Source organism: Cavia porcellus, unplaced genomic scaffold, assembly GCF_034190915.1.
Source record: "Cavia porcellus strain 051 isolate PalLab524CR breed Dunkin Hartley unplaced genomic scaffold, mCavPor4.1 scaffold_22, whole genome shotgun sequence".
In the NCBI taxonomy this organism is placed as follows: domain Eukaryota; kingdom Metazoa; phylum Chordata; class Mammalia; order Rodentia; family Caviidae; genus Cavia; species Cavia porcellus.
Window position 1 is genome coordinate 51,418,284 of NW_026947505.1, and position 24,416 is coordinate 51,442,699.

Sequence of the window (24,416 nt, forward strand, 5' to 3'; positions counted from 1 at the left end):
ACTTTAAAATACAAAATAAAATTTAAAAGTTATACAAAAGGATAGCATTTGTCTTTGTTTAAGTTAAAAACTCTAGCCAGGTATGGTGGCATATTCCTGTAATCCTAAGTATTTGGGAGTCTGAGGAAGACTGCAATTTGTTGGCCAACCTTGGCAACTGAGACCCTGCCTCAAAATAAAATAAAGACGGATACAGATTTACCTCAGTGCTCCCTGGGTTCAATCCCCACTAACGCCAGGAAAAGAGAAAAGGAAAAAATCTTTGCGAATAGCTAATAAAAGAGAAACAAAGCAGATGGTTGTGTTTGGGTCTGGAGATAGAAAGTGCAGATCACTAAATTTCTTAAAAATTAAGTCTGTTGGAAAACAGTCCTGTATTTACTTGTGCCATTTGTTTGATATAGTGGAAAATACATGGAGATTAAGCCACTACAAACATAGCTTGAAAAGAAAAAAAAACATTGTTTTCCAACATGGAATTTGTGCCATATTAGACATAATCATGCATGCTGCTTCACTTATTTTTTCTATCAGGATTCAAAAATTATTATTTTGGTTCTGGTGACAGCAAACAGAGGTACAGCACTTTCCTAGCATGCATGAGGCCTTGGATTCAATCCCCAGGACTGGAGGAAAGAAAGGTTTTGTTTAATGTTTTAAGCTAAGAAGAAAAGGTTAAAAAAGATTACTGAATATTAAAGTTATGCTTTTGAATACACAATGAAACAGGTCAAGACTAACAATATTCTTTTAAAATTTACTTTTAAAATATAAATAAAATGACAAAATATATGTAAGCTATCAAATAGCAGATTACCAAAGCTACTCTAATTTCCAATTAGAGAATATTAAGAAATTCTTTTACTTCGTATAGGTAAACGAATCATTAAGTATCAAAGAAGTAGAGTCCTGACAACACTGTAGTTAATACTAGTCAGATTAAAGTAAAAAGATATTTTAAAGGGCTATAATTAGTATCCAGAATGAAAAGAAATCGTAATTCCTTCTTGTCTTTTTTCATATTTTAAAACCAGCAATACAAGTGTCAAAGGAAGTTTTCTATCTCTGAAGTTATAGCCGTGACATAGATTTAACTACTCAATAGATCTGTAAGATCATAGAACCTTAACTGTCCCATATAGACATTTCATTAATCTCAATACCCTGTGTGAAAATCTGAATATTTTAGGTATACAGAAAACGATAAATCCTATGTGATTCTCAAATGTGCTGGGAAATTTGATAGAAAGTCTTGAAAAAGTATTTGGCTAAATTAAGAGGTGGGCAGACTATGCAAATGATACTACTTTAGGTAGCATGAATATGAGTTTTTGCTAAATATAGTATATGTTTCATGGCCATAACATACAAATTATTAGAAAATGCAAAGGAAGGCCAGGCGCAGTGGCTCACACCTATAATTCCAGCACTCAGGAGCCTGAGGCAGGAGGATCGTTGTGAGCTCGAGACCAGCCTAGGCTACAAAGTGAGTTCAAGGCCTGCCCAAACTGCATAGAGACCCTGTCTCAAAAAAGACAAATGAAAAAAAAAAAAAAAAGAAAATGCAAAGGAGTGGTATTTTTGCAGAAAATCATAAAAGATATTTTCCACACTTCAAAATATTTATTCCATGGGTATTACCCTCTACTGAGGCATTATATAAGAATTTATACTCAGAATGCGAAAAAATTCAAATCTACTCCTAAAATACTTGGCCATCTCAAAAAATACAATATATCCTCCCCATGGTTTTCACATTTTTCCTTGTACTCACAGTCTAAACATCACTGTTTTCCAACTTACCTATTTCCCTCCTTATATTATTATTTATATATTTATTAGACACTTGCTCAAACTAGAAGGTACTAAGAATAACATGGCTATGTATTCTGTAGACTTACAGATTTGAATCTTTGTCAATTTTATTTATGTAACATGTAAAATTATAAAGACAAATCCAGACATTAATTTTTTAGTTTATAATCGATAAACTTCTCTCTTTAATTATCTTTTTTTAGTTTAATTCCACATTCACATATCCAGAAAGCTGGAAAACGGAGAAAAAATATTCCTCCAATTTGTATGTATCCACTAAGTACTCTAGTAAAAAGTTCGCTCTGAAAACAAAATTGTCTAAAATTTTAAGCTATCTGTGATCTCACTTACTATGTGTTAGTACCTACTCTCCAATGAAGCAATTTATTAAGCATGAGATTAACAAAGCAAAGTATTACTTCTCTAAAAGAACTGCAGGCATTTTTAGGACCTTATCTACCCATGTACCAATGGAACTACATACTCATTCAGAAAAATAAAAAAGACAAAGATGCTATCACAGAATAATGAGCATCATCAGGATCAAAAATAAAACACATATCAATTATGTATACTCACCTGTTGAATTTTGAATTGCGTGTTGGTGATTCTGCACCTCTTAAAAGTTGTCTGAAATACTTCAAAATAATAAAGAAGAATTATAACTTAGTAAACTAATATTTGACTTTGAAATATACTATGTTAGCTCTCTGCTCTCTGGTTTAAAGAAAAGATTTAAGGGCCAAGGGTATAGCTCAGTGATACAGGCCATGCATACCATATACAAGGTCCTGGGTTAGATGCATAGTAAGGAAGGAAGGAAAGAAGAAACAAGGGAAAAAGGGACAGAAGTCACACATGAGGAGAGGAGGAAAGAGAAGGGGAGAAAAAAGGAGGGGGAGACAAAAAAGAGGAAAAAACCAGAAAACTATTTAAATGAAGTGAATACAACCACAATCCAACACAATTAGGATTAAAATACTGCAAATGGAGAGATACTCAAGCCTTTGACTTCCTCAAGTCTACAAATACTGTATATATAAGAAGAACGGAGTTTCTGCATCACAGCAGTATTACATGGCAAATCAGCTGGAAGAACTGGCTCCAGTTTACCCACTCACATAAACACAAACAGGGATTAAATCCCTGACATACAAACAAATTCCATTCTGGGAGAACATTCCTAAATTGTATTCATCTGTAATGCAACAAAGTGAGTCTTACATAGTACACCTGTGAAAGTTCATAACTCAAAGGTTCATAATTGGGGACTTACTATATTTACAAATAACTTTTAATTTCTTAATTATATACTAGAAAAAGTATTCACTTTCTTAATCTTTATTTAACTATTTGAATGATTTACCTAATTATATATCACAGCAATTAATATACTATAAAAACCCTCAAACAAGGTAGATATTTTGACTTACCTCATCACTGTGGCAGAACATAGGGGTAAATACATTCTCCAAGAGAGAAAGAACATGTTCATATGCTTCAAATAGGCATCTCATAGTTTGAAGTTTTACAACATCTATGTATGGGCCTTCAGCAACTATTCAAAAAAATTCTACTGTAGGAATTACTTATGAATAGCAAAATGTCATATATAGTAGTTTAAAATTCACTACTGCACACTGAAACAGCATATAAATATTAAAACTATATTTTATATAAATTCCAGTGTAAGAAATCATATTTGATTTAGAAATTATAACTACCAAGTCTGACAAAAATATTAGTTATATGAATTGTAAGTCTCTTCCTCAACCTGTCCATCTTATTAATAAAGTATCAAAAGCTTTTAAAGAATGATTAAGATATGATATGTATAAGTACCAATCCCCCAAGATGAATGCAATTGTTATGTATTGCAAACATATATCTGTAATATTAGAAAAACTTTTAAAAATTTTAAGGTAGAAGTTAAAAAAAGACTGCTAAATATTTTTAGAACTGCTAAATATTAACTACCCATTTGCCCCACATGGCTATTGCAATAATAAATTGAAAAATTTCTTTGAAAACTATAAAAGAGTTATGAAATTAATTTTCTTCATCATGCTTGACTTACTTCTTTGAATTTCTTCTACAATGAAGGGGTCAAATCTAATTTTGTCAATACTTTCATCCAAACAATATGTTTTATAAATCTTCTGCAACTCTTCATGAAGAGAAAGCATTTCATCATTTGATAACTCTGGTCGCAAAATCCTGTCATTAAATTCCTCTAATGAATTGAAGAAAAAATAAAATAATGTATTATTTTAATACACAACTACTCACAAAAATTTCATATTCCTATTCTAATTGTGGCAGTATTAAAAGTAGTCATTACAAAACAGAGAGGGTGGAACAAGCCTGTGATCCTAGCACAGAAGGCTAAGGAATGAAGATCGCTATGTGTTCAAAGGCACTACAGAGCAAGACCCGCCTAAAAAAACCAAAAATGAATAAAAGCAGTAATTATAAAAATCTAATTCATCGCTGCCCTGCAGATGGGGTACTGGACCTGCTAGCATCATGGGCACAGCCACTCCTCTGTTCCTGTGACTTTAAAAAAAAAAAAAAAAAAAAACTAATTCATCATTTTAAGTTTTAAGAATATTTAACTGCAAGTAAAACTACTCAGATAAAAGAAATGGAGTTAACTAAATTTATATATATGTATATAAATTAAATTATATAAACAATGATACAAATTTGCTAAAATTTCAAACAGTAAACATATTTCTAACATTTTCTTTAAAAAACAAATTGAATTAAGTTCTTATATTAAAGATCATTTCACATTTTGAAATCTGACTCACTAAATAACATGATACCATTTCTTTTTATCTGCATTCAATGTTTTTAAACAATGTTTCTCTCCATCATGGAGGCTGCACACTAATGAAAGTGATAGGAGTATGGACATAAGATATTTTTCTAAAATGAGATGACACTGCTAAAATATTGAATTTTGAATAATTATTCCAAGAAGTATTAAAGGAATTAGTGTATCCCTTTATTCTTAGTTATTCAAAGGCAGACATTTCAAAAATTCTGGAACACAGCATAAAACCATAAAACTGTCATTCCCTTATGACTTAGTATGCATAAAACTAGAATTTTAAAGGAAAAGAATGAGTAAATGAGGCAGCATATTTGAAGAGAAAGCCAGGTCCCAGAAGAACTGAAAGCATCATACCACAGTGATATATGTGCACCTATGTTTATAGCAGCACAATTTGTAATCGCCAGATCTTGGAAACAACCCAAGTGTCCATCAACTGAAGAATGGATAAAAAAGTTGTGGTATTTCTATACAATGGAGTATTATTCAGCTATAAAGAAGGATCACATTGAGATATTTATCAATAAATGGGCACAGCTTGAGACCATACTCATAAGTGAAATAAATCAATCTCGCATGTGTGAATACTGAACAGTTTCCCTAATGTAAGTAATGATTCAAATATATAAAAATATGTGGTAATCATGATTCCCCATTATGTGGCCTTGAAGCTTTATAAAGTTGTCACTTATTAATTGGAAAGGCTTTATTCTGGGCTTCTTGATATGGAAATATTTGAAGTTATAGTATATGAAGTTTTATTCAAATATTTCAAGGAAAAAGACATTATGGTAACTACTATTAAGTCAGGTTATTTGGTGGTAAAGCACTAGGTTGCTGAAACAGTCATGCTCTGATCTGTATTGTTATATTATTATGTCCTGTTTTATCTCAATCTCTCCCTTATTCATTAAAAAATTATTTAGTTATTTTTTATGTTTTTTTTAATTAAGGGGAAAAATCAAAAAAATTAGCAGGATATATAATAGTAACTTTTTTTGATTTCCTATTAACTTGTTTTGAAGTCCTGTAATACTCCCACGATCTTGTTTTGACTGATTAGACTCTGTTCCATTCTGTATGATAGTATCAAGTTTGAGGGTATAGGCAACTACTTTGAAGGCAATAAGATTCACTAAGATGCCCATTCTGGTTTGACTATTGTCTCCTTTGGAAGTCCTGTAATATTTACAATGCTTAAGTTTTACTGGTCTTGTTCTCTAGTGTTTTGTTCAACTTTATAATATCTAATGAGATAGATAATTCTTTTTAAGGAAACAAGCGACATTGTTGATAACCATTGTTGATAACCTTGTACTCTGTTTTACATCATGTGCTATGTCTTTCCTTGGTTTTGACTGACAGCTTTGTTTTGCCATATTTGACTTTATTCTCTCCCCCCAAAAAAAGTAATAAGAACTAAGCAGTAATAAATCCCAAAATGTGTAAATTTTGTTGTAAAAAAAAGAGGGAAAAAAAGTGCTCTAAAGGATACAACAGTAAGTGTGTTTAGGGGTGTTAAATAGCTGACCATATTAATGTTTTTGGTTGGATCATTGAACACAACTGTTTGCAGTCCCACTGTTTGAATATCCACTTTGTATGCTTTGATACTGTGATTTGAGCAACTATCTCTAAGATGATAATATGTAATCTATTAACTGGTGATTTCTTACTGGTTTTTTTTTTTTTTTGTAGTTCTGTATTACTTGTACCCTTACACTGCTTTGTTTTGTTTTTCTCTTTTTCCTTTTAAATAAAATTAAAAAATAAAAAAAAAAGAGACAGCCAGGAATTTTAAAAAATTGATGAAGGACACCACCCAAATCTCCAAAATTCTTGCAAACAACCAAGCAGAATAAATAAAAAGAAAATTATATATTATACTCTGTCAAGACGAAAAGCATAGCCATAAACATGCGGTAATTATAAGAGTCCTACACATACCAATTAAAACAGCAAAGATCAAAGTAGATTTTTAAAAGAGTTAACTAAATGTTATTTAAAAGAAATATAGCAGTTTATTCAGACCCTGAGACATACACAAAAAGACAGTCATAAAGAAAGCCGGTAAGTCAGGCATAGTGGCAAATGCCTGGAGACCCAGCACTTGGGAGGCTGAGGCAAGAGAATCGATACAACTTCAAGGCCAGCCTGCCATAATGAGTTGAAAGAGAGCCTGAACAACATAGCAAGACATTGTTGAGGGGGGTTGGGGAAACTCTTTCTGCTTTACTGATATTGCTAGTCTCTTAAATTCTAGTATGTTGTACTGGCATTATCATTTAATTGAAGAAACTTTAATTTCATTTGTGAGCCACGGGTTGTTCAGAAGGGTGTTATTTAATTTCTAGGTGTTTATGAAGTTCTTATGGATTCTTCTGCCGTTGATTTGCAAATTTCACAGCACTACTGCATAATAATATGCATGGGATGTTTTCAATTCTTTTACATTTACTTAAGCATATTCTATGGACTACTATGTGGGGTTTTTTTTTTTTTTTTGCGGGGGGTCACTACAGAAGATGGAACTCGCTACATCACGCTTGCCAGGCAGACACATATGCCACTGAGCTATATAACCCGGGGCCTACATAGTCTATTTTGAAGAATGTCCAATACAGTGGAGAGAAAGAAAATAAAGAAAATACAAAGAATCAATGAATCAAAGACATAGTTCTTTGAAAGACTAAACAAAACTGAAAAACTTTTAGCCAAGTTTATAAAAAAAAAACCTCTCAAATCTATGCAATTAGAAATGAAAAATGTAGGCACTTCCGGAAGAACATGGCGGATAGATAGCACCAGCTACGGAGGATCTCTGAGATACCCCACTTAGAATCCAGGAATGGCACGGGGCAAGAAGTCCTAAGCAAGGGGAGATATAACCTGCCGACCCAGGAACCAACTAAACTAAGAGAAACCAACTGGAAATGCAATCCCGGTGCTAAAACAGGAACAGATAAGGTCTCAGCACGGAAGCTGAAGCCCACGCCCCACTGCTGCATCCCAATCGGCACAGAAAGGAGACAGGGGTGAAAGCTCTGAGAGTGGTAAGTGGCAAATGGAGTTGAGAGCAGGACTGGCTGGGAGCCCTGCATCCACCTGCAGTAGGTGAGCGAAACGGGGACCCTTCCATAGAGTAGGAGGCTTCAGCAAAGGACATACTGGGACCGGGCAGACTTGCCAGAAGAGGACACTGCAGTGTCACATATTCTCCTCTCAAGCAGGATTGGTGGGAAGTGCCTGGCCTGTGTGACGCCGCAGACTTAAGACCCAGTAGGCTAGCCCAAACCAAGTCCCAACGCCTGGAGCTGCACCCTAGCAGTGCCTTCGGTAGGTTGACCTGGAGGGGCGAGCCCAGCAGAGGCTGCCCAGGTCTGTGTCTCCCTAGTGCACTGCAGTGGGCAGGAACACCTAGCTGGCGCAATTTAAACAAACTATAACAGACAAAGAGAAAAAAACTGGGCCTCCTATGTGCGCTTGTATGGAAGGAACAAAAAGGATGGGAAGAGGGAGCAACAAGAAAGGGTCCTCAGTCCCCAATCCTGAGAAACATGCAATATCAGACACGGCACCAATAGACATAAAGCGATACCTCCAGAGCCTCATAGATGAGTTCAAAAATGAAACTTTTAACAACCTAAAGCAAGATATAAGTAAAATAGTTAGAGAAATGCTAAGCACCGCCCAAGAAAAAACAGATGGTGGAATGGAAGAACAGAAAAAAAGGAGAGAATTGTTTGATGGAGAAATTAGAGAAAACATAGAATACATGAAGCAGGTTCAAAGAGATTACCAGGAAACTAAAAGCTCTATTGAAAGCTGGCATAACAGCTTGAAAGAAACTAAGGATAAATTATCTGAACTGGAGGGCAGATTTGTAATGTGGGAGCATGAAATGAAAAACTTCTTAAAAATAACAAGAAAACAAATAGCAATAATACAAAGGCTAGAAGATGATAAGAAGATCTATAACTTAAGAATTAAGAACATCTGTTATGTCGCATTTGGTTTTACTCTCTTCCAAAAAAGTAATAAGAACCGTGGGAGCAATGAAACCCAAAATGTGTAATAGTCATGGTACAAAAGAGAGGAAAAGAAAGTGCTCCAAACTATATAACTGCATGTATATTTAAGTGCATAAGATAGAAAATGATATCACAGAGTTTTATTGGATCAATGAACAGAACTGTTTGCAGTATCGTTGATGGAATGTCCACTTTACAAGCTTTAATTTTGTGACTTGAACAATTATTTCTAAGATGACAATATGTAATCCATTAACTAGTGATTTCCTACTGTTCATTTTTTTTCTGTAAATCTGTATAACTTGTACCCTTTCCCTGCTTTTTTTTTTCTTTTCTCCTTAAATAAAATTTAAAAAAAAAAAAAGAATTAAGAACATAAGAGAAGAAGTGGGGACACAAACAAATGGACTACAAAAGCTATTCATAGAAATTATCCAAGAGAATTTCCCTAATTTAGCAAAAGGTAAAGATACTCAGATGTATGAGGTATACAGGACCCCAGCCACCTACAACCCAAACAGAGCTACACCCAGGCATATAATAATCAAAATTCCAGAAATCCAATATAAGAACAGAATATTAAAAGCCGTCAGAGACAAGAAACAGATCACTGACAAGGGAACGCCCATCAGAATTACAGCAGACTTCTCGGCACAAACCATCAAATCACGAAGAGCGTGGGGGGAAATAATTCAAGCTTTGAAAGATAATAACCTCCAGCCAATATATATCCTGCACAACTGTCCCTAGAAATTGATGGAAAAACAAGGTGCTCCCAGGATAAAGAGGAACTAGGGGAATTTGTAACCACCAATTCAAATCTACAGAGAATACAGCAAGATATTCTAAAAAAGGAAAATACCAAGATTCCAGAAACAGTGGCAGAGAGGCCACAATGAATGGAGCAGAAAGCAAAATGAAGAAGACAAACTGACAACGAACGACAGGAAAAGAGCTCAACAGAAATGAGGCAGAAAAGACTGGATGGTAGGAACAGCTATTTTGGAGAAAACAAGACATTATAATAGCTAGTGCTTATTTAGTATCATCTTATTTTAAAGTCCCATCAAGCTTTTATTCTTCTGTCTCCACCGGTCTTAATAGGTTGTATCTTATTGGATTTTATATGTGATAATATAAGCAAAAACTTTTATAGGCAAGGAGATTATACAGAAACCATTGTTTATTTTCTGTTAGTTGGTTCTAAATACCCTGTAATACTGTCATTCTCTTGAATGGTTTTACATTGACTCGCTATGTTTGGTGCTACAGTATACAAAGTTATACTCAAAGATTTCAAGGAAAGAGACACTATGGTAACTACTCTTATGTCAGGATATTGTGTGGTGAAACACTATTTTGCTTAAATGGTTATGTTCTGACCTGCACTGTCTTGTTGCTATGCCCTCTTTTATCTCAATCTCCTTTTTTTTAATTACTTACTTTTTTATTTTTATCTCTTTAATTAAGGGAAAAATAAATAAAAAATAGCAGGATACATTATAGTAACCTACTTTGATTTCCTATTAACTTGATTTGAAACCCTGTATTACTCTCACCATCTTGTTTTGACTGATTTTGCCCTATTCTGCTTTGCTTTATAGTACCAAGTTCGAAAGTATAGGCAACAACTGTGAAGACAGTAAGATTCATTATGACGCCCATTCTGGTTTACTATTATCTTCTTTTGAAGTCCTCTAATGTCTCCAATGTTTTGGTTTTATTCTTTACTGTTTTGTTCAATTTTATTATAACTGATGATATAGGCAACTCTTCTTAAGATAGCAAGAAGCAGTATGGTAACCATTGTTGATCACCTTGTATTTTGTTTATACATTATATTATGTCCATCCTTTTGATTTGACTGACTCTGTTCTGATATGTCACATTTGGTTTTACTCTCTTCAAAAAAAGTAATAAGAACTGTAGGAGTAATAAAACCCAAAATGTGTAATTGTCATTGTAAAAAAGAAAAGAAAGTGCTCTAAAGGATATAACTGCATATATATTTAAGTGTATAAGATAGATAACCATATTACTGAGTTTTGTTGGATCACTGAACAAAATTGTTTGCCATCTCACTGTTTGAAGGTCCACTTTATATGCTTTAATTTTGTAATTTGAACAACTATTTCTAAGATAGCAATATGTAATCTATTAACTAGTGATTTTCTACTGTTTATTTTTTTCTGAAATTCTGTATAACTTGAACCCTTTTTGTTTTCTCCTTAAATAAAATTTTTAAAATATTAAAAAAAAGAAATGAAAAATGTGAAATCACAACAGACTGCAGAAATCCAAAAGATCATATCTAGTTTGAGAACTTACATTCTCATACTCCCATAAGATGGAAAAGATAGAAAAAATAGGGAGATTCCTAGACACATTATGAATTCCAAAGCTGCATTAAAAACATAAAGAAATTCTAACTAAACCAACATAGTCAATAAAATCAAAGATGTACTTGAGAACCTACCAACAAAGAAAGGCCCAAACCATAACAGTTCAACTGATGAATTCTACAAGAGACTTAGAGAAGAAGACCTAATTTTGTTACTTCTCAAACCCTTTAATGAAGTTTAAAGGGAAGCAATACTCCCAAACTCATTCCTGAAAGCAAGTAATACCCTGGAAAGAAGTTAAATTATCATTATTTGTGGATGACATGATACTCTATAGACCTCCAAAAACTCCTCCAAAAGACTTCTACATTCAGTAATGAAATTCAGTAATGTAGCTGGATACAAAATCAATATTCAAAAATCAGTAGCCTTCCTGTACACCAATAACAAAATACTGAGAAACTAGGAAAACAACACTTCTCACTATAGTATAAAAAAAAAAAAAAATTTAATGCGTAGGAACCAATGTAACAAAGTTAGTAACTCTACAGTGAAAACTACAATACTAAAAAAAGGAAATTAAAAAATAAAAAAATGGAAAGATTTACCTTGTTCTTGAATATGAACAACCAATATAGTATGAGCATACTTTCAAACTTCTACACACAGATTTACTGCAATCCTGATCAAAATTCCAACAGTACATCTCATACAATTAGAGCAAACTACTCTAAAATTCATCTGAAACCAAAAGAGACCCAGAGGCCCAAAAGCAATTCTGGGCAAAAACGGCAAGGCAGGGAGCATCACAATTGCTGACTTGAAACTGTACTATAAAGAAACTGTGATTTAAAAAAAAGGGTGGTACTGGCTAAAAAACAGACCCAAATATCAACAAAACAGATTAGAAGACGCAGAAACAACTCCAAACACTGTTAGTTACTTTTTGACAAAGGAGTCAAACACGTTCACCGGGAGAAAGATAGGCTTTCCACGGGATAAAAAGAAGCCAGTGGTGCTGGAAAAACTGAACTTCCACATTCCAAAGATTAAAACGAGACCCATATCTTTTACCATGTACTAAACTAAAACAGAAATGAATCAAAGATCTAAATAATAAAATAGAAAAACAAAGGAACATAGAATAGATAAAACTCTTGAAGACATTGGTGTAGGCAAAATCTATGAACAAAAAACCCTATGATCACATAGAAACTGTCAAAAAGAAATAACAACTAGAATCTCATCTTACCAAAAAGGTTTTCCACAGCAAGAGGAGAGTAAACAGCCAAGCTACACTGTGGGGGAAACTTTTGCCAGCTGTTCCTCAGACTAAGGATTACTGTATCTAGAATGTATAAAGAACTCAAAATTATCAGACTTCCCAAATTTAAAGATCTAATTCAAAAATGGCATCTTAAATAGATACTTCTCAGATGAAGAAGTACAAATGGCAAATACATGAAAAAAATGTTCAACATCATTGGTCATCTGAGAAATGCAAAGTAAAATAATGCTGAGATTCCATCTCATGCCAGAAAGAATGGCTATTATCAGGAAATCAACAAATAACAAATGCTGGCAGGGAGTGGGGGTAAAGGAACACTTTTCCACTGTTGGTGGGAATGTAGACTGGTACAACCACTATGGAAATTAGGGTGGTGATTCCTATGTGATTCAGCTATTCTTATTCCCCTTCTTGTATCTTCCCAAAAGAATAAAAAGCATCATCCCACAGCAATATATGCACATCCATGTGGCAGTTTATAATAGCTAAATTTGGAAAATAGTTCAAATGTCTATTAACGAATGAATGATTATCTTTTGGATCTAACCATCTAATGCATGTGGGATTTTTATACAATAGAGTGCTACTCAGCCTTAAAGAATAAGCTTGAGACAATTCTAAGTAAATGAATATAGCTTGAGACCATATTCTTTCTTTTTTTTGTGTGTATTTTTCTTTTTTATTGGTACCGGTGATCGAAGTCATGACCACACACTTGCAAGGCAAGTGCTTATATGCCACTGAGCTAAATCCCCAGCCCCTTGAGACCATATTCCAAAGTGAAATAAATTAGATTCACACAGTTTCTCTGGTGAAACCAAAAGCATAAATATGGACTAAAATATAGAACAGATGATACTGGGAAACAGAAAATGTTCAAATGAGAAGGGAAACAATGGTGGGAAGAAGATGAAAGAAAGGAAGGGGAAAGAAAAGAATAGAAGGAAAAAATAGAAACAAAACTTTTGTAAATACGGAAGGGAAAAAAGGTTGAAGGGAAAGTAGGCAAATGGGGAAAAAAGAAGCAAGACATATTTTACATTTCAAAATTTTTTTTTGTACCAGGATTGAACTCACACTTGCCAGGCAAGCACTATGCCACTGAGCTAAATCCCCAGCCCAGAAGATAGATATACTATGTACAGGTACAAATCTCCTATGATGTTATCATTATGTATTTTAAAAACATAATCTGTAAGGGGCTGGGGATTTAGCTTAGCGGCATAAGCGCCTGCCTTACAAGCAGGCAGTCGTAAGTTCGACCCCCGGTACCGATAAAAAAAAAAAAGAAAGAAAAAAACAAAAAAATAAAAGATAAAAGATTAATCATTAGAAAAATGCAAATTAAAGCCGTAAGAAGATATCATCTACTAAAATGGCCAAAATTTAAAAGATAAATAGTACCACATTCTGGTGACGATGTAGAGCAATCACAGCTTTCATATTATTTCTTGGAGAATAAAAATAGTACAACCATTTTGAGAAACAATTCAGCATTAAATGTATCTCTATCTTACAGCCAGCAACTGTACATCAATTATTAAATATATGCCGACCAAAAGCCTTCCACAAGAATATTCATGACAGCTTTATCCAAAGTCGCTCTGAAGTGGAAGCAGTCCACTTACTCATCTTCAGGGAGAACTGAGTAAAGAAGATGTGGTGTATACATACAATGAAAAACTACACAGCAATAAAAAGAACAATCTTCTGATCTACACAACAACCACGATGAATCATACAAAGCATTATCCTGAGTAGATGAAGCTAAGCGGAAGAGTAGATATTATGTGACTGCATTTACACAAGCAAATTGTACAAGCAATGTCATCTTTGGTGAGACAAATGAAACTAGTTTTAATTGCTTTGCTAAGAGTGGGGATTGAGATGGATTTCTTGGCAAGGACATTAATAATCTGATAAGCAAATGATTCATAGTATCCTAGTGAAAGAAATTTTCAATGATGGAAAATGTTTTCTCTCTTGATAAAGATACAGGTTACAAGGATGTATACTTGTGTAAAATGGATCCAGTGTACATTTAAATTCCATGTTTCACTATATAAATTGTACCTCAATTTTTAAATTGTATTTTAATAAGGAATTAAATGCATTAAGAAAATACAGTCTATAAAACAATCTTACAAATTCAATATCCATATTGAGTCTAATAAAAATAAAATATTTTAAAATAACTCATAAAGCCAGGGATTTAGCTCAGTAGCATAAGCATCTGCCTGGCAAGCACAAGGTCATGAGTTCAATCTCCAGTAACCCCCCCAAAAAATAAAATAAAATAAAATAAAATAATCCATAACAAAAACTATGATAAAGTAGTAGTGATTTGTACTACTAATGGGGTCTTTAACATATCTATATTGTACTGAATTTTAGTAGCTTCTTTTGCTTCTAAAGTTTAACTACCACTGGTTATATATTATCTTCCAATCTGAAAAGAAGTGAGCACTTGGGAGAAACTAATAGTTGCTTTTAGACTAACACGAAGATGGCTCCTATAATATCAGATCACTCAAAATTTGTAAAGAAACTTTAATAAAATACAGAAGCCTCACCAACAGTCAGACAAAACTGCAACACGTGGACTGCTCCTTCTTGTTTCAAAAAGTTCATAAAACGAAATAAAAGATCTTGTTGTTCTCTGATTTGCTTCAATTCTAACTTGAGCACCTTGATACAATATGGAAGAAGAGTAAGTTAAAGCTACAAAAATGTGTTCTGAATTGTTTATACAGAAAAATAATGATAATGCTAAACATACTCACAGATGGCTTTTTATTTCTAGGTTCTGCAAACTTCTGCAAGAATGGAACTAATGGGGAAGGTGGTTCAGTTGCTTTTTCAGGCTTTGAAGAAACAGAATTATTATCTTAGTCACATCCTCATTTGATTTGACACGCAGAATCAAAATGCAGTGAAATGTGAAACATTTTCTAAATGTTTGATACTCACTGGACTATCATCTATGAAGATGAGAAGCAAATGATTGACAGTATCCTAGTGAAAATAATAAACACAGGTCAAAAAATTCCATCACTACATTCTGCCCATAACTTTTACATTATCAAATTCTCTAGAAAAATGCAATGGTTAAAGTTCTATATGTATGTACGTATTACTTTTACAAAAATGGGCAAAGAAAAGCTATTCAGATTTTGGCATTTCAAATGTTTATTAATCATTCTTAATTCTTTTAAATTCTACTGGATCAAAGATGGAGAATCTTAAATGGGCAATGATGGACAAATTGATAAGTAATATACAAATACACAGACAGACACACACACACACCCCAGACTCTTAGTCTTAAAAAAGGAGGAAATTCTAAGACACAGTATAACACAGAACCTTGAGGATATTATGTTAAACAAAATAACCCAAACACAAAAAGACAAGTACTACACAAGTCCAATTACATGAGGTGCTGGAGTGGCCAAAATCATAAAAAGTCATAAATATCATAGAAAGCTGCCAGGGGATGAAGGAAGGAATGACAAATCATTGTTTAATAGATCTAGAGTTTTAGTTTGTAAAATAAAAAGTTCTGGAGAAGGGTGGTAATGACTGTCACACAACAAAAAGAATGTATTTAATACTACTTAACTGTACACATACAAATGTTTAAGAAAGTAATTTTGCGTTTGGTGTTTTATTATGAAAAGAATTTTTTATAAAAAGTCTTACTGGATCAGCTAGAAAATCCAAAGAAGGAAGAAACACAGAACCAGATAAGATCTCTCTTATAAGTAAGGTCAGGGATCTGGAAAAAAGAAATAATAATTGTATATGTTTACTAATTTATATTTGTTCTTAATTTCCAACTAGACATGAATTATCTAAAAACCCCGTTAAAATGTATATCATAATGCTGTTGATCTGGGATGAGCCCAACAGTCTACATTTCCCTCATATTCTCAGGTGATTCCCATGTTATTGGTTTCATAGATGTGAACTTAGAAGTTCTTGCTTGGCCAAAAAGACTATTATTTAACAGAAAAAAAAGTATTCACTTAAAAGAGGAGCTTGTGGGGATGGGAATTTAGTTCAGTGGCACATGCGCCTGCCTGGCAAACGCGAGGTCACGAGTTTGATCCCCAGTACCAAAAGAAAAAAAAAACCAACAGCTTCAGACATTAGAAAAATGATTCCTCCCTAGAAATATTTTATTTTTGTTTGTTTCTCAGAGACAAAGTCTCACAATATACCCCAGGCTGACCTCAAATCTGCTATCCTCCTGCCTCAATTTCCTGAGTGCTAGGATCACAGGTGTGTACCACCATGCCTAGCTCTGCCTAGAAATATTTAAAATACTTAATACATTTTAACATAATGTTTAAGACTAAAATTTTAATAGTATAATGCAACTACTCTGTAATATTTAAATAATATTACAAATTAACCTAAAATACAGATCATTTTCTTTTTAAGTTTTAGATTTATTTCTTAAAAGTTAATATGTGCTCTACAGGAAACAAAAGCACAAAAAACAAAGTCATTCACAGTAATAAGCAACTTAGTTGGGTATGTCTCTCTAGGTTCCACATATACACATAACGTTTTCTGAGACTGAGATTGTCACACAGAAAAAGCAAGACAGTATGTGTCATGCTTTTCTACACATCATGAATAGTCACCAATTCAAAATTCCAATGCTACAAGAGTATTTTTGATGATCAATAGTATACTACAACTCAATCTGTTATAAAAAATTGTAGCAATGCTTTCTTGGAGACAATAATTTCACTTAAGATAAAAATGGCAACAGGACTCTAGATAAAAGCATAGACAGACTTACAACAAATACTGCACTCTCTTATGCTCAATTTAAAATGAAACATAAAGCAACGGAGTACACCAAGCATTTAAATACCTCCTGGAGGTTATTTTTTGTTTGTCTTTTGCAGTACTAGAGATTGAATCCAGGGACTTCCCTTGAAGGGGTAATAAGAGGAGTCTGTCTTGTACATGTCATAATGTGTATGTTTTGAAAAAGGAACATAGAGGAAATAAAATATAATGATCTCAAATAAGGAAATCAATTTTACTCACATTTGTTTATGGATTACAGATCAGGTTTCAAGAAAAAATTCTACACAATACAATATATCATTATAACTTAGCATTTAAATTGGCGTTTTAAATGGGGTGTGATAGGGCATACCTGTAATCCAAAACTTCAGGAGGCTAACACAGGAGGATCAGTTAGTTCTAGGTCAGACTGGGCTACAAAGTGAGTTCAAGGGCAGCCTGAACAACATAGTGAGACCCTGTCCTTAAGTAAGTAAATAAATGACATTTTAAGAACTGATAAAATCATTTTGTTTGAATGAAAAACTTTGCAACACAGAATAACACTAAGTTTTACATAATCAAGAATATTATGATCAAGAACAGCAATATAAATATAGCATGGGATACAAATAAACTATGATATTTCTTAATTTGTTTGTACCTGCAGTCTGTTGCTTTAGGAGGCAAAATATAAGGAAAAAGCAATTCAGTGAGTTTCCTTAAATAGTGTAATTCATCTCTTCGACTTCTCAAAGCCACATGAAGCTCTGGACCATATTCTTCTAAAGCAGCATGTTGTAAAAACTCTGTATTTTTTACTATAAGATTTTAAAAAAGTGAAAAATTGAAACAAGTTGAGACAATAAATAATTTCAGCCATTTCACTAACAAATAAAATAGCATCTACCATAGTCAGTCCTTTCTCAGTCACTGCTCTTTTCAGTATGTACTCTTTAGGGAAGTTTTTCATAAACAGAATATAAAGACAAATTCCTCTTTTTGGAAAACTTGCTTATTTGCAGTAAATTGGTATGAGGCCCTTCTCCCCAGGGACAGGATCTCTACAAATTAAATAATACCAAATGATCTACCTCAGCCTTCCCACTGAGCTACATTACCACTCCCCTTTATTTTTTATTTTGAGACAATGTCTCGCTAAATCACTAAGTTGCTCATGCTAGGCTCAAGCTTGCAGTACTACTGCCTCAACTTCTCAGATTGGTGGATTACATCTGTGAGCTACCACTCCTAATGGAAAATAACTGAGTAGAAAAACCACATAGAAAATGCACACACATGGTTTTTATTATCAAATGTTATATCTTGTTCGCCCTCTACAAAACAATAATTATGCTACTCAATTTCTAACTGACCTGGTTTTACATCAAATTCATTAATTATTTTAGAATAGTTAATAGAATCTGTCTTCTTTGTGAAGTTTTGTATCTTTAAACATAGCACAGATCACTAAGAGGTCTAAAATTAAATGGTAGAAGTCCAGGAACATACAGATTTCTTCATAAATATTAACTTCTAATAAAAGTTATATTACTAAAAAGGTTTTGTTTTGGTTTTGGTTTTTTAAGATCAGGTTCCAAAGCAATGTTTTCACTTTTTTTTTTCATTTGTGATAGTGCCCACTCCTCCATGATTCATACTAGCTTTGAATTCACTATGTAACCTCCTGTGCCTTCGTATTCATGATGATCCTTCTGCCTCAGTCTCCCAAGCACTGTCATTAGAGATATTTGCCACTATGCCAAGCTCAAACTTTAAATACTGGCCATATACTCCTAATCCAAAAATTCAAAATCTGAAATGCTCCAAAGTCAGACACTTGGAAGTTTTTTTTTCCCCTAGTACTGGGGATTAAACTTCTCACTAGCTACATCCCTCTAGTCCATTTTTAATTTGAGACAGAGTCTCACCAAGTTGTAAGTGGCCCACGCTGGGCTGAAAGTTGCAACCCTCCGGCCTAGCCTCTCAGAATGCGGAGATTACACACCTGTGATACCAGGCATAGCTATAAAATTGGAAACATTTGAACACTAACATGACAGACTCTCTCAGTCCCTGAGGTACTAAAGCAGGATTGCCAAAGAACAGTTCTTAGAAGAAATGAATTTTAAATCATTTGCAGGTTTTGTCCTCCCCAAGAATTTGGGACATGGATCTTTTAAAACTTTCTTCATGAGAACAGGTGTAAAATCAGAAGTAGCAGAAATATAGCTAAGTGGTAGAGTGCTTGCCTATCGTGTATGAGGGCTGGGTTCAATACACAGCACTGCAAAAGCAAAACTAAAATAAAATCGGAAGACTACAATGTGCCAAGTCCCAGATCTGTTTCTGTACTGACATAATTTTGAACTGATGTAATTCATTTGTGCTTCAGAGTTTGTATCAGTAGTTATCAGTTTTTAACATCATATAAAATATGTAAACAACTGTAATGTTTGATGTAATTAAGCATTCACATAGTGTAAATTAAATCATGGCACTGGAACCTACTTAGTATCTACCAAATGTGAAATATTTTTGGCCCTAGGTAATAACAAATGAAACAGATCAGGCAAAACATTTTTAAAGTCATATGGGGTCGGAGGATCCAATGGATATATAAGTAAAACAGAGTAGTGGCACACAGGACATGGATTCACACCCTCTAATCAGCGGGGCCTGGTGCACACCTATAATCCTAGCACTTGGGAGGCTGAGGCAGGCAGACTGCCACAAATTTGAGGCCAGCCTGTGCTACATAGTGAGTTCAAGACCTGCCTGAATTACACAGTGAAACCCTGTCTCAAAAAACAAAAAATGCTTCATTTATACTCAACTTTTCTTAGAGCCTTGGAAAAGATTTATATGCACAGAAAACTTCTACATAATCCTTATTCTCAAGAGGCAAATTAAGAAGAGAATTCTCAGTAAAGATGAAGAGGGGAGCTTTTTATTTCCTAAATGGTACATTCTTATGAGACTGAAGAATTCAGAAAACAAGTTCATAAATTAAAAATAAAAAAGTTGAAAATCTTTTCCACAAACCTACCTAATTCATGTATAACAGTGGAATCTTTGGATAAAATTAGCCCTTTAATTCTCTGGTCATTTAGTTCTATGAATTTAATTAATTATAGCGCTATTAATGAATTTAATTTGGATTTCACAATGGTTTATAACTGAGGATGATTTTTGACATGAATGATAGCAACCCCTTTCTTACAAAGATTCAACCAAAAATTTCCAACTGTTTCTATTATATAATATCACTCTCAGAGAAAATGAGAGTATTTTATTAAACTTATGAATTTTCTAAAAATGGCTCCATTTAGTATAAGCCTGTTATTTTATTTTGCTTTGTTTCTTTTCTTTGGAACAAAAAAATTTTTTTGGAGACAGGGTTTTGCTATGCAGTTTAGGCTGGAAATGAACTCACTTCACAGCCTGCGCTGGCCTCAAACTTGCTGCAATCCTCTTGCCTCAGCTTCCCAGGCGCTGGAATTTCAAGCGTGCGCAATTACACCCAGCTAGAACAAAATTTAAAATGTATTAAAAGATACATTTTGTGGGCTTGAGGTACCACTCATTGATAGAATTGTTGTCTAGTTAAGAAGTGTGTAACAATAAAATAAAATTTATTTAGTTAAACCAGAATTTTAAAAGTCATCTAGGATGTACAAGGCTGTGGGTTCAACTGACTATACTGCATAAATAAATATTTTCCCGCATAAAAATTCTGTACACAAATATCTATAGAAGCTTTATTTATAACTGGTAAAAACTGGAGGCAATCAAGACACTCTTCAGTAGGTAAATACACAAACTGTACTAGAAAACTGTATTACCTTTCTGTCTGGCTTTAACTATTACTTCTATATGCTTCATTGCCGCTTTCAAGAGTTTCTTGGTTATAATAGATGGAATATCCACCTAGAAAAGTTAACATTAAAGTACAATTTCAAAAATTACACTAAGTTGCCATAGCAGGATTACAGTATGTAAAGTACTAGATCATATCTTAAAATTTTAGATTAGTAGCAAGATGATTTTTTCTTGAGGCCTACGAACTATAGCTCATAATACAGTACTATTTTTAAAATTGCTAAGAGTAAATTTTAAGTATTTTATATTTGGGAGGAGTACTTTTTGAGATAAGGTTTCACTATGCAGTTCAGACTGGTCTTAAATTCACTTTGTAGTCTTTGTTGCCTCAAATTCATAGCAATCCTCTTCCTTCAGTTCCTTGAGAGCTGGTATTACAGGCATGTACCACTATGCTTGGGCAAATTTTAAGTATTCTAACCATAAAAAATGTTAACTATTTAAGGAGATAGATATTATCAACTAGCTTGATTTAATTATTCCACACTGTATTCATAATCAGAACATCACTATGTATCCATAAATATATAATTCTATATTGTAAATTTACAATAAAAATTTTAAAACTAGATTATTCAGAATCATTTTTTTTGATATCAGGGATCAAACTCTTGACCTTGCACTTGCCAGGCAGGCATTTATGCCTGATGAGCTAAATCCCTGGCCCACAAAAATATAATTTAAAAGCATTAATTATCTTTGGATCATATTAATATTAGACAGTTTTTTATCACACTATTGAAACTTTTATCTTAATGCATAAATCCTAAGTATCAAAATGTTCTCCACACTATCTTTATTTCCAGCTTATTTCTTTAGTCTATGTTTTAAATACAAAGAAAAATCTATAGGTACTTATCTTCCCCATCAGAAATTAGAAATAAATCACAAAAAGTATGTTTAATTAGACTTTATCATGATACTTCTTCTACCATATACTTAACCTATAATTTTTCTCTAAACAAAGTCATAAGAAAGGGCTGGGGGCTTAGCTCAGTGGCACAGGCACCTACCTGGCAAGCACAAGATTGTGAGTTCAATCCTCAATACCACAAAAAAAAAAAAAGAAAAGAAAATCATATGAAAAAATTCATATTAAGAAAAAGAGAAAATCACAGGGCAATGAATCTGCTAAATGTAAATGGCTTATAAAGCCACCAATGATCTGCTGGTAAAACCCAAAGCAGTTTACTACAAAAGACCAAGATCAAATATATTCAATTAAGTGGGGATATTTTTGTTAGTATATCTCATTTCAAAATAACATTATTCTTTATTTATTCTTAAAGATCTGGTACTCAATGATTATAAATCATGATACTCTCAACTTATCAAATAAAAAAAGATGTTTTAGCTTTCAAACACTTTATAAAATCCTGTCTTCTGAAAATACTCATGAAGATTTCATTTCTAAGTTTCATTAAAGATTTCAGATCAGAGTCAAATAGTAATGTGTTTATCACTAAATTTTGATATAAAAAAATAGACCTTAAATGATGCTGTATTTTCAGTAAGCCCAAACTTCCAAATTACCTTATCTGAGCAAGGATATGAAAGACAGAATTGCACTCCCAACCCCCGCTGTGAGCCAGCAGTTGTCAAGCTGGCCGGGGAAAGATAGGGGAACCACACCCCTCTATGAGCCAACAGCAGAAGTGTCTACTGGGGAAGAATCAATAAGCAGCCAGCATACAGACCACAAGAGAAGAATCATCCCCTCCCCCTAAAAAACCAGCAGATTCAGAAGAACACAGCCTAAGAAGTTAGCAACCGAAGTGAAGAAACACTTGTATTGTTTGATTGACTTTGCAGGCCTAAAGCCAGTAATCTGAGCAACTATTTAGAGGATAACAAATGCAATATAGGAACTATTGTGCATTTCTATTGTCTTTGTTTTTGAAGTCCAATGTCATTCTCATCATTTTACTGTGTCTTTATTGTTTTATTCCTTTATAATAAAAAGACCATTTACTGTTTCTGCTATTTTGACATACTATATATAAAATTGATACAATGGTGAATGACACACTCATCTCCAAAGACAAATGCAGATAAAATGAGAATTTACAGTAACTCAGAATGGAAGAAACTGATGAATCAAATTTCAGTTAAAAGACATGTATCTAAAGAACCTTTAAAGCTCAATCCAGCAAAATATGGCCACAGGATTTGAAAACAGATTTCTCTAAAACAGATTATGACAGCCAAAGTATGTGAAAAAATGCTCAATATCAATGGCACCAGATAACTACAAATCAGTCACAATGAGATACCACTCACATTCACTATAATGGTTAAAATTAAAGGAAAGAGACAGACACAGGGAAAAAGAGGGACAGCAGACAGATAAGCAAATGAACTCATCTGAGCAAGGATGTGGAAAAACTGGAATCCCTATTCACAGCTGAAAGGGATGTAAATGATGCATTCACTTTAGAAAACAGCCTGAAAGTTCCTCAAAGTATGAAACCTACAGTCAACATTTGCTTAGGAACTATGTTCCTAAGTATACACTTAAGTAAAAATATGTACCCACACCCTCCAAAAAAACCTTTGTGCACAAATGCTGACAGGTTAAAAATACCCCAAAAATGAAAATAATCCAGTGTCCATCAATTTAAGAATGGGTAAACAAATCATGGTATATCCATACAATAAGATATTATTTGGTCATTAAAAATGAAATGCTTGTGTCTATAATCCCAGCACTTGGGAGGCTGAAGCAAGACAATGACTGTGAATTTGAGGCCAGCCTAGGCTACACTAAGTTCAAGGCCAGCCTGAACTACACAATGATATCTTGTCTCATAAATAAAAGAATAAACAAGTAAATATGCCACAACATGACAACATATGTAAGTCTAGGAGACGATATAGTAAATGAAAGGAATCAGTCGCAAAAGGCCATTTATTGTATGATCTATTATTTACATGAAATGTCCAGAACAGACAAATTCACAGACACAGAAAGTAGAACTGTGGATAGGTAGGGCAGAAAAAAGTAGAATTATAGATGGCTTGGGCTGAGATAGGAGTGCTGAAAAAATATTATAAAGCCTCCCCGAGTAACAAAAATAGGCTAAAATTGATTGTGGTGATATCTGCATAGCTCTGTAATGTGAATACACTAAAAGCAAATATACTTTAATATACACTAAAAGTAAATATACTTAAAATGTTAAAAGAGTTGTTTGATACATAAATTATATCTCTTAAAATAATAAATTCTTATGAGGTAAATGCCTCACTTACACATCTTCATATTTCCATAAAGAAACTTAGTGACCAATTTTGTCTTTAACTAAAGTGAATGTTTTAGGATGCAGTATGGCTCAATACTATTTTACAATGAAGGATAAAATTTAGTAGTTCTTTACCCAACTCAATAAAATTATCTTAAAGCTGCTATCAAA

At 33.4% G+C, this 24,416-nt stretch overlaps 1 protein-coding gene across 9 annotated transcripts in view; it reads right to left on the reverse strand.

The window, feature by feature from the left end:
• Positions 1-24,416, reverse strand: part of Snx14 (sorting nexin 14) — an 82,176-nt gene that overhangs the window by 37,971 nt on the left and 19,789 nt on the right. For 8 of the 9 annotated variants that reach the window (XM_063233177.1, XM_023567233.2, XM_013157883.3 and 5 more), the window contains 9 exons: positions 20,967-21,051; positions 17,786-17,942; positions 16,018-16,093; positions 15,286-15,330; positions 15,099-15,179; positions 14,889-15,003; positions 3,893-4,048; positions 3,249-3,373; positions 2,395-2,453 (listed from right to left, as the gene is read on the reverse strand). In XM_063233177.1, coding sequence (XP_063089247.1) covers positions 2,395-2,453; positions 3,249-3,373; positions 3,893-4,048; positions 14,889-15,003; positions 15,099-15,179; positions 15,286-15,330; positions 16,018-16,093; positions 17,786-17,942; positions 20,967-21,051 — 899 coding nt within the window. Of the gene's footprint in view, positions 1-2,394; positions 2,454-3,248; positions 3,374-3,892; positions 4,049-14,888; positions 15,004-15,098; positions 15,180-15,285; positions 15,331-16,017; positions 16,094-17,785; positions 17,943-20,966; positions 21,052-22,016; positions 22,046-24,416 lie in introns of all 9 variants that reach the window. The other variant, XM_023567235.2, reaches the window with a different exon arrangement.